The sequence below is a fragment of the Apis laboriosa genome, unplaced genomic scaffold, assembly GCF_014066325.1.
Source record: "Apis laboriosa isolate Shangri-la unplaced genomic scaffold, ASM1406632v1 scaffold49_cov149, whole genome shotgun sequence".
Lineage (NCBI taxonomy): Eukaryota > Metazoa > Arthropoda > Insecta > Hymenoptera > Apidae > Apis > Apis laboriosa.
The window spans coordinates 495,342-507,766 of NW_025223500.1; the positions used below are offsets into that span (position 1 = coordinate 495,342).

Below are 12,425 nucleotides of genomic sequence, written 5' to 3' on the forward strand. Positions count from 1 at the left end.
ATTATTTATAATAGATTAATAAATATATAATAAAATATTTAGATAATAAATGTTTTTATTATTATAATAGTAATTGATCGATTGATCAATCAGATCTAAAATCAGATCTTTCCGAAGATAAATTTCTCAATAACTTTTGAATTGTATATCATTTTTAAAATTTTTCTCTAATTATATCACAATAATTATGAATCTTTACATAAAATAGTTCATCTAGTTAAGAAAATGAATAAATATGAAAAAAATTTGAAATGAACATAATGAATCTAATAATAAAAAGTATACCAAGACACCGATTCCACAACAATGATTCCACAAAAATAATTGGACAATAAAAAGATTCGCAAAGAATAGCGAGCCAGTGGTGATGTAATTTTATTGCGAAACATAGTTCACATATAATTAATTCATGTAGACCAAAGTATGGCACAACTTTGCACTTCATCTCTAAGGAATTGCAGCAGACTGGCATGGCCTACAGGGCTGAAAGTAAAAGAGGAAGAGGGATAAGGAAGTTCGCTAACTCACGAGTAGCTATGTCGAACGACGTGACGCGGTGCGTGGATGTGTTTTCGCGTACACGGTCGCTTGGCTGTTGCAGATAATTTTGCCGCTGTCTCGAGAAGTTCTCGTATCGCCGCAGGTGTTTACCTCGCGAACGGATCGAAAGGTTTCGCAGACATCCGATACGTAGACGACGCTTGAAAGATAGTTCGCTCCACGCCTTCCGCGATTTCACGCCGCAACGCTTGTCAAATTCCCTTCTCCTCATTGCATTCCATATCATACGATGGTCATACGATGAATTCTTGTCGAAATTTATTGTTCACTGATTATCATATAATAATAATATTGATGATAAGAATGATAATTATAAAATATTTTTAAAATACTCTTACTGGATACAAGCTGAAAAATTAAAAAATTATATACAATTGCACGAATTAATTTTTTGATATTGATAATATATATTTATAAAACGATATAAAAAAAAGTTGAAAAACTTCTTGTTATCATTATCATCTATATTGTTTGGAATTACAAATATCAGAAAATTAATCTAAATAATTCTATACAATTTTTTAATTTTTCATTATATGTGTATATAACAAAATAAATATATATATATAAAAACTATGTATTATACATTAAATATACATTAAAAATATATTATATATTAATTAAATATTAAATTATATATATAATTACATTTACTATATAATATTATGCATTATTATTATACATTAAATATATATATATATATATACATATAAATCAATATAAATCTCTTATAATATAATAATCTTATTTTTTCAAAGAAAATGTTATTTTTATTCATTATAATTTTAATTTTAATTTATTTAATCTAAAACATAAATATAAATAATCTTATAAATAGTTTATATATAATGATATATATTGAAATTATTATTCGTGAAATCATTCAAACACTTATTAATAAAATCAATATGTAAGATATAAAATCATTAATATCATTAAAATCTCATTCATAAAATTTTAAAATAAAATTATTTGAAATTATTTACGATTATATTTAATAGATTTTTAAAACATTGAAAAACATTTTTTAAATAAAATATTATTCATTTATTACTATGATTAAATAATTAAAATTAAAATTTTTGTACAAAATTGATTTTATAATTAAAAAATTAAACTAAACTTTTAAAAATTTTAAATTAATTCTGTTTTTTTTTTTTATTTCAGACATGCTACGAGATGGAGAGGTACCTGAAGGACGAACCGAAACTGCAGTCGTACAAAAAGTTGCCCACAGAATTAGATACAGCACCCTGGAATCTCTTCAGGCCTCCTATTTCGTGGACAGCGACCACTGGCACCGCCAACGCACAATTTGAATCACCAATCAAAATGGAGGTGAGTATCTACATTCAATAATAAAAAAACTTTTCGAGGTCGCTTTTCGAGTTCCATTCACTCTCAAACGTGTCTGGAACCACGTGTCAAAGTTCTTTCTTTTTTCGCTGGTGATCGTGCGATGTAGGTGACGACGTCGTCGGAAGACAGAGAAACGCTCTGCTTGGACGATATTAAGTTCAGTCCTGGTGATCACAACCACAATGGGCGTGATAGGGATCTTCTGGACCGGCACCTCGATTCCTTGTCGATGTCGTCATCGAGTTCGGCGTGTTCTTGGGATAGTTCGCCTTCCGTTTCGTGCACGGCGTTCATTCTCAAGAAAGAGCCCAGCGAGGATCTCGAAGAGGACGAGGAGCACGAGGTGCGTCCTAGTCGGATTTGCATGTCTTTCGAATCTTTTGCTCCTCATTTTTTCCTTTAAACGAATTTATATATTTTTTTTTCATTTATACTAGAGTTTTTTATTTTATATGTATTAATGATGTCTTTCCTTCAATATACATAATTTTTACTGTACATGATGATTCATCAGATGTTTTTATTTTATGTTATTATTATTATTGATAGCAAATTTTATATTTTTCAATGATAGGTTTCAGAAAGAAAGATATATTCTGATGTTATGCAATGGTCTGATGTATTTTTTTTTAGATGAATATATAAGAAAACATATGAATTATTAATGTTTTTTTAAATAAGATTATAGAATATTTTTGATTGTTTTAGTTGATATAACTTGATATTTTTAAAAAGAAACTATTGTTTCTGTCAAAAAATCATTAATTTAAAAAATATTTTAATTTAAATTAATTTGTAAAATTTATTATATGAAAAATAAACAAAATATGTAGAGTATTTTTTATCTTTCATATGGTATATTTTATAAATTTTAAGTTATAATAAAATAAATATCTTCTAAACTAATGATTTTTAGACATAAGATAAATATTTTTTTTAGAAAATTTTAGAGAATTAAATTGTATTAACTGATGCAATAAAAAGATCTCATTAAAAAAAATATTAATATTTTCTACGCATTCTCCGATAAAAAAAACTAATAACATTAAAATATGTTCTTCCTGAAACCATTCAATTTAATAGAAATTTATAGGAATATTTTTTGTTATGGATCATAACGGCCATGAAAATTATAATAGTAATATGAACCATTCTACATATTTGTGTATTATTTCAGATTTTATCTGGATAAAATCTAAATTGTTCGAAAAATTCGATTTAAATTTTTTCTATGATATATATAAAAATTTCTTAATTATTATTATTAAATATTTTGAATGCTCTAATTTAACAAAATGTCATATAAAAAGAAGTTGCCTTTAAAAAATATATAATTAATAATACATTAGTCTTTTATATCAAAAAAGAATTAAAATAAATTAATTTCAGAAATTAATAGAAGCATTAATAGAAGATGTAAATTAGTTTTCAAATTCCAAAAATTAAAAAATTTAAAATATATAAAATACATCAATATTGTTTTTGTTTAGTTAAAATATTCTAAAATAAAAATCATGTATTTTTTATTTTCTAAAATATGTTATATATATATTACAATACTTGGAAATTCAGATATCTTTTAATTTTTAAATAAAATTTTATAAAGAAAACTTATATGAATTTCATAGAGATTTAGAAATTATTTAATTTATCTTATATTTATCTTTAAAAAAGAAGATAAATAAAATGATAAATATTAAACGAAGAAGGAGAGAGAAAGTTTTAATTAGAGAAGAATATAAAATCATAAAAATGATAAAATAAACATGAAATAATACATAACTATATTTATAGCAAAAATTATAGAGATTAAAGTGTAAATATTTCTAATATACCATTAAATATCAATGTAATGATCTTTCAATAAGTTTCAAAATCAAAACTCGAATCAAATGATTAAATTCGCATTTCCATGAAAATAACGTTCAAAATTAATTATTGCAAGTGGAATACATGTCGCGACAAGAACACCTGCGTTTATGGTTCTACCCCACTCTTTTTCAGACAGCTATGTCGTTTAGCGGCGTACAATGCCCGTCAAATTTCAATTACCGTCAAACACCAGTGTTATATACAAATTACGATTCTTTCCATTTTCCGCTGTGAGTCGCGTAAATCCTGTATACCTTGTGTAATTCGTGCACACGTGTACACACACGCCACGCATTTATGTACGTTGGATTGTATGTAATCCGTTTACGGGGTCATTTGGCATTGATCGATTCGTGTGGAGCCACGTTGGTATCGATGTTCGATATCGTTTTAACCAGTTGCTTGCACTTTAATCAGAAACTCTCCCTTCCCTCCGTTATCGTAATCCCGTTGCGTAATGAATTACGTTACCGGCACCAGGAAATCGAGGAGGAAGAGGACAGTGGATGCGAAAGCGAAGGTCAAATCCTGACACCACCATCGAGTCCGGGCTCGGGTCAAGGTCATTCCAACTCCAGTCACTCGTCGAGCGGGAGTTCTATGCTCGACGTACAGAACCTCAACCTTCATGGGACGGGTGGCAGGAGCGCTATCGTCAGGGTTACTACTAGCAACGCACAGGGTGTCGCAAGGTAAATGATTTTCTTCTTTCTTTCTTTCAAATTCGCTATGTTTTGAATATTATTATATGCTTAAAAAATATTGATATATATAATTAATCATAAAACATATATATATATATATATATACATATATAAATCATATTAAATTGTAACTCTATTTTTAATTAATTTTTTATTTTTATTGAAACTTTGTATAATATAAAAAATAATGAAAACTAATGTAATTTTTTTTTAATAAAAGATCATTTTTTATGTTTTTGCATTTTTTCGTATCTTTAAATATACAAACTTTGTAATATATAATTTAGAATAAAATTTTAAAAATGAAATGATTTTAAATATGAAATTTAATATTATTATTATTATTCTATTATAGAAAGTATTAAGAAATTATATATAAAATATGAAAATACATTAAAATTTTAATAATTTCATTCTGTCAATATAATAAAATTACACATATAATCTATTACGTTTTATATATACAAAATTTTTTATTAAAATCAGAATTTTCAAATTAGTTTTCAAATTAATTTTCTTATGAGATATTGTAAAAAGATTTTTGTGTCTATATATGTATATATGTATATATTGATTTATATTGATATAAGATGTGATAAATAAGAACTAAATATTCTTATACAATAAGATAAAATAAGATTAAATATTTAATATATATAAACAAGAATAAAAAAAACAAACGAATATGTATATATATTATTGAAACTTGAGATGGAATTTTTAATAAAATTAACAAAATAACAATATAAATACAATTATAGATATGTAATATATAAAATATGCAACTAAATACAATTAATAATACAATTAATAAATACAAATAAAAATATAAAGATTAAAATCTTACATCTATAAGTAGTTATATTTAAAGTTACATTTTTTTGTAAGAAGATAATTATTTTATTCATTAAATAAATAAATAATATGGTTTTTGAATTAGTTTCCGTTTCACTATAATATATAATAACTTTAAGAGATTTATATTATAGAATTAATTATAGAATAAATAGTATTTATAGAATTAATAATAATTAATAATAGAATTAATGGAATAATAGAATAATAATATCGTGGTGAACTATTCATCGCTTGAAATAACATACATACAGTCATACATAACATACAATCCAATATCGAGTTATTACGTTTTGCTTTACAAGGTGTTTTAAAGGGTTGTATTTCGTAGAATTAATATTAATATGATAAAAGTGATTTTGAAATTAATTACTATAAATACTTTTGCTTTGAAAGAGGAGAATATTTTTGAAACATCGATAAAGAAAAGAATCAATTAAAAATTTTATTTGGACAATATTCGAAAACTCCTCTCTTTTTTATGTAAACAAAAAAAAATAGGAACTTATTTCATAAACTTAAACAATATATAAGTACTATAAAAAAAATATTATAAATAATATTTCTTTAATAGCTAACATTTTTTTAGATTATAATTAATTATAACTTTTCTCGAACTTGTTGGATCGGCTTACTTTGAATTTTAAAAAATTTTAAAAAATTCTGAAATAATTATTAAAGTTGTTACATGAAATATTTAAAATTTTCTTCAATAAAAATAAAAATTCGTGTTTCAGAAATATAATATTAGAATTTCCTTTCAATCCTCAATAATCGAGATTATTTACAAGATTAAATTATTAATATCTTAATCTAATAATTAATACTTTTAATCGTGATCATAAAACATTTTAATTAAACTTTTATAAAAATCTTTTAAATCCGTCAAATCATCGTACGAGATTAAAAAAGATTTAAAAATCAATTATAAAAAATTTCTTGACAATTTTTCACACATATTACAATTTGAAATGTAAGAATGCAAAATATCTATATTGTTCTTCTTACAGACTGATCTCCGTCACAGCGAATGGCTACCCTGCAGTTGCAGGCACGCAACATGCACATGCAGGGACAACTGCGGCTGCGAGCACCGTGGCTAATAGGCACCATGCGAGGAGTCATGAGCACAGTCCGCCTGATACGAAGCGCAGGATACACAAATGCCAATTTCCGGGTTGCAAGAAGGTATATACCAAGAGCTCACATCTGAAAGCTCATCAGAGGACGCACACAGGTGAGTTCTTAACTTTTTTCCAAGATAATACCAGTTGCCAACGATCGATTAGTTTCTGATTAGAGTTAAAAAAAAAGGTAAGAAGCGTAATGGCAAAAAGTTTGACGAAACAGACCAATCAACAGTGTGTTGGAAACGAAGAGCTTTCGATTAACATTCCGTGAAGAATTTCTTCATCAAATAATTTAATTTTCCTTTTTCATTGACCTTAAATAACTGTTATTAATGAATGAAGAATTATAGAAGAATTCTTGAGACGAATACCGTTAAGTTATTCTTTTACAAGCTATTTATTTATTATTATTATTTATTATTCGTTGATTTTTAAATAATCCCAAATAAATTTGCGAAAAATTCCATTAATTATAACAATCTAATAATTGATACTAATAATATATATTCATGCGATTGAGATTGCATATCTCAACTTACATATCTAAAAAATATAATTTTAGATTTTGGATATCATTTATTTTATCTCTTCATCCATTTACGTAGAAACATAATTTTTAATTAGCATGATAAAATTCCGTTTATATCTAAACATTTGAAAAGATAAAGTGATTCACGTACCATTTAACTCTGATAATATAAATATGATATTTAAAAAATAAATTGAATATGATTATTTTATTTTTTTTTAACTAATATGTGACTTTATTTAACTCTTCTTTCTTCAACATATATAAATCCATTATTTATTTTTATTATATGAACCAATCAAAACTTTTGTTATTATTTAATTTTTATAAATAATTTATTTTCCTAATAATTAATAATGTCCGAAATATTTCTAAAGAAAAAAAAAACATAAAAAAAAATCGTTATGACCAATTCACTATTAAAAATAAAAATAATTAATATAATTGAATTGTTTCGTGCATCTAATCTATTGTTACTATTTATTTTAAAATACAATTAGATAGAAATAAATAATAATATACATTTGCTACAAGAAATCGTAATTTATAATTTTTATTCCATTGAAATTAAAGCAATAGAAATTTATTTAAAAATTTATATATCACAAACTAAAAATTTACTTATTCATATAAATAAATTCCTTTATTAATTAAATTTATTCATTATAAAAAATGTATTTTACATAAAGTAAATTTTTTATACATTATATAAAGTAAATTTATTCATATAAAGTGATTCAAAAGCGAATTTTTAGAATAACAAATATTCATATATAAATTCGTATATCTTATCAAATCATTTTTTCAATGATCTTTATTCACTCAAAATTCCAAAATGGTCTATTCTTGTATCTTTTGCTACCGATATTTTTAGGCAATTTTCCATATAACTTAAAATTAATGAAATTTGTCAATTTCCTTGAAATTTATGTATCAAAGTCTTTTTTTTCAAATATTTTTTTGGTCAAATTCTTTTTTTCTCACAAATCCATGCATCTTATTGATGCAATTTTTTATTTTCTTTCATATTTATATCTAAATACTTTTTATTCAAATCTTTTTCTAAATACTTTTCTGTGAATTTCTTTTTGCAAATGCATATCTATTTTCATTCTTCACCCGAATCCTTTGATAAAAAAAACACATTCAGAATAATTAGCCATAGTTGGTCTAAATCTTTGATCATCTGAATATCTGTGCAAAAATATAATATAAAATCTGCAAAAATCTTAAATTTGCAATTAAATTTATATCTATAAAAACGAAAATAAAAAAATTTTCATTGAAATTATCTAAATAACAAATTTTGATCTGAATTTTAAGTGTTAATAAAAAAGATTCAATCTCAATCAAAAATCAAGTTGTTCATATAAATGAATTTCTATTATATAGATTTTTGTTTACTAAATAATCAGATTCATTCATTTCTTTCAATGACTGGTTAATAAGAAATCTTTCTATTCTTTTTACCAACATTTATCATTTCTTTCCGCAATTAAGATAACGCACGTATTCAATTATCGAATACACCACGTTGCTCATTAATAAACGTTAGACCATACGTCTGTCTCTGCGCGATATCGCTCGGTAATTTCGCGCGCTTCACGCGACACCGCGCGCCCTTTCTTCGCAATTCAGTTAATCGTTAGTCACGCGATTATCCCCGACGTTTGTCGGTGGAGGGGAACGAACGAGAAACAATCGCGGACGTATCCCGTTGAGCGGCAGGGGATAAATTTTCCAACGCATTCCCTGCCTCCCTTATCGCGGCAAATAACAATGTATAATTAATTACGAAGCTGAATTAAGGAAGGTTGTGTTCGGGCTCGTACCACGGGCTTGGTTACTCGATTCGTGTATACGCAGCCGGATGAATGCACAAGGCCCACGTGTGCGAAACCGGATGATACATGTTTAATAGCATCTAAGGTAATCTCTATCCCTCTTGTTTTCTTCGATCAATGGAAGGAAAAGGGAATATATGTTGTTTGCTTCGTGGTATTAAACTTAAGTTGCACTTATTTCTTGATGAGAATGTAATCGTTTCTGCGGTAAAGATGTTCGTTTTAATCGGATTTCGATACGATAATTGGTTTTATTTATCTTCTTTGAGGAGTGAAATATTATATGATTTTCAGAGATTATGGTTTTGTTGTTGTTGTGAAAAAAGAAAGAAATTGAAAGATATGAGTTTTATGAAAGTTGATGAATCAGTTTCTATAATTTGCTTTCTTAATGTGTATAGATATATTATTATGAAACTTATTTATGAAAACTAATTATATTCTTGTTATTGTATTTCGATATTGTATAAATTGATTTTATTTATCTTGCTGCAGAATAATATTGGTATTACGAGATAACTTTAAAGACTGTTATATTATATTATTATAGTTTTTATTCTAATGAGAAAGGAAAAGAAATTGAAAATTTTATAAAAATCGATGAATTAATTGCTATAAATTGCTTCTTTAATAAATAATATATTTTTTTAAATTTTTGTTTGAGAATTGAATGTAAATATTTTCTGTATTTATCAATACTATTTTTCGAATACGTAAATTTTAAATAAATCATTTGCCAAAATAACTTTTAAATATAGTTTAAATATATAGTTATTTTTAAATATATATAGTATATTCTTAATTATTCTTAAAAATAACAAAGAATATATTAATTTAATTATGAAAAGCACACAAAAAAATAATGATAGAATAATTTTAGCTTTCTTTTTAATATTAAAAAATAATTAACATTAAATTTATTTTTATAAAATTAATTTGTCGTTATTCGATACCATTTAATAATAAGTATCAATGATTTTTTAACTAAAGCATATATTATAACGTTATTATTATGAATGATTCATCGTGATTTCGATATATTAATTGAAAATTAATAAAAAAAATTCGATATATTAATCCAAAAATAATTCAAATTCTTTTTTTACAATCTCATCATATCGTAATTAATTGAAAATCACATAATATTCGAATGAATATTCTAAAAGTCCTCCAAAATATTCCATTTTTCCGTTTCATTCAAATATTCAATGTAAAAATAAAAAAACTGAATATGTAAGAGATATCGAATAGGTAATATATAAGAGAATATGTAAGAGATATATAATAGGTAATATTTCTAACATAATGTAAATGTTTCATAAATATTATTGTATCACTTTGACTAAGAAACAGACTGAATACGTTATTATCATGTTGCCTTCGCTTCTCTTCGTTTCATTCGCAGTTGGTTGCAGCAGCAGGTGACGACGGAAGATTGTAATTAACGAAGATTCTTTTTTTCTTTTGCCTCTTCCCCTTGATTCAACCCTCTTTTTTTCTTTCTTTTTCTATCTATGGTTTTTGTTACGTCACGCCTCCTGAAACCATTCGGTGAGAGCAGATACGCGTTCAGATGTATACACGCGTAATTATCCATGTGCTTTGAACAATTCTACCCTCATGAAATCACGTCTCATGTTCGTGACTCACAACTATAGGCTATTTTTGTGGAAGTTATGGCGGAAGTGCAGGTGTGGAATACATGAATGTTGATTTTGAATGTTTCTTTCGTTTATCTTCTGATCGATATAAGTTTTCATTTGTAAATTTAGTTTAATTCTTATGCTAATATTTGAAAATAAAAGATAACGTTAAAAAATAAAATTGTGTCCTTTATATTCAAAGCAAAATTTCATTTTTTAATTTTTAAAGGAATTCTTATTTAATTAAAGATATATTATTTGATTTATCTGCATGAATAATTATATGAAAAGAAATATAATATAAAAATTTCACTAAGTATTTCAGAATATTTTTAGATTTCTTGAGGATTTCGAACAAAAAAAAAAAAAATAAATTGTTGACATAAATTACGTAGATTGTGCGAAAAAAAATTCTTGCATACGGAAGATTAAGATACAACTTTCTTTTCAAAAGATTTTTCTAATTGAATCAAATCTAAATGGATAATTATTATTTACATTTTATATTATCATTAAATAATTGAAATTAAAAGTTGTACAATTTGAATATTGAAAAGAATTTGAATTTTTAGGAATATTCTTTTGAAACTAGACTTGTTATAATTTTTTGACAAATTTTATTTATTTTCATATATTAATAGAATACAACAAATTAATAAGATATTCATTCATGAAATGCGATTTCTATTTCAACTTAAAATCATACTTCAAAATGACATATTTGAAACTGTCAAACTGTCAATCCAAAATGATGTTTCAGAGAATAAAGCGAAATGGAAGTAAAATTAGTCGAATTCGATTCGACATAAATTCTTCCACGATAAAATACACCATTGACGTGGCCGTCAAATATTTAACCACGCGATACATTTCCATGCACCGTGTCTTTCATAAATTTATCTCGAAATCCGTTCTATCATTACATCGTATCCTGGCCATGTTTCGCCTTCGGGCACAGGCGCTCTCATCCTCATAATATCGTACATACAGGGTGATTAAGCATGTATATGTGTCCACATATATTTGCTCACGTAAATAGTTATACGTGCGCATACGGCTGTCTTCATATGTGTTTATTTACCTATCCGCATGTGCACATCTGCATCCATACACATTACCAGTGGAAGGCACACAGATGTGTAATTTCAGTCTCTGTATTAGGGTAGATGAACTAACGAGAATATTCCTAGAGAAAGATATGAGAATAGAAGAGGAAGAAGGAAGAGAATTGCGGAGGAATAAAAGATGGAGAGGAAGAGAAAATATGAGATGGTATATGATTCGAAAATAAAACTGAATTTTGAATGCACTTTTAAAGTAATTTTTGCGAAATACATCTCAAATTATAATACATTTATTATATCAAATTATAGTACATATATTATAATAATTTCTTCACAAAAAAAATCACGAAACAATATAATTCTATGTGATCAAAATTTAACAAAAGAAATTTTTTTCCTTAAAGAATTAAATAATACGACATTTTTATAAATAACTGTGGAAGTATTTAAATAAAATTTTAGTGATATATATATATATATATATATTCCTTACTATAAACTATTGCAATATAAATTATACTGTTTTATTAGATTTGTTTATTAAGTTAATATTGAATTTTTTAATATCTATTATTAAAGTTTATATTATGAAAATGATCTTTATTATAATAACAATATGTTATTATATGTATAATTATAAACATTTTTTTTATTAGAATTTACAATTTTGATTTTCAATACATTTTTATAAAATATTATATAATTTAAAATTCATTCTTAAGTATAAAATTTCAAATTAATTCTAAATAATTAAATCATCCTATATTTCGAAGTAAATTATATATATATAAAATATAAGATAACTTATAAAATTATTTTTATTAAAGAATAAACAATAAAATTATTAACATTTGTATATAAAAA

The 12,425-nt window shown here is 24.9% G+C and overlaps 1 protein-coding gene across 1 annotated transcript in view; it reads left to right on the top strand.

Annotated features, from left to right (window-relative positions):
• The window catches only part of LOC122716900 (Krueppel-like factor 7), a 469,047-nt gene that overhangs the window by 431,535 nt on the left and 25,087 nt on the right, over positions 1-12,425 (top strand). Inside the window, exons 2-5 of the mRNA XM_043940398.1 lie at positions 1,729-1,899; positions 2,027-2,263; positions 4,273-4,484; positions 6,362-6,588. Coding sequence (XP_043796333.1) covers positions 1,729-1,899; positions 2,027-2,263; positions 4,273-4,484; positions 6,362-6,588 — 847 coding nt within the window. The remainder of the gene's footprint in view (positions 1-1,728; positions 1,900-2,026; positions 2,264-4,272; positions 4,485-6,361; positions 6,589-12,425) is intronic.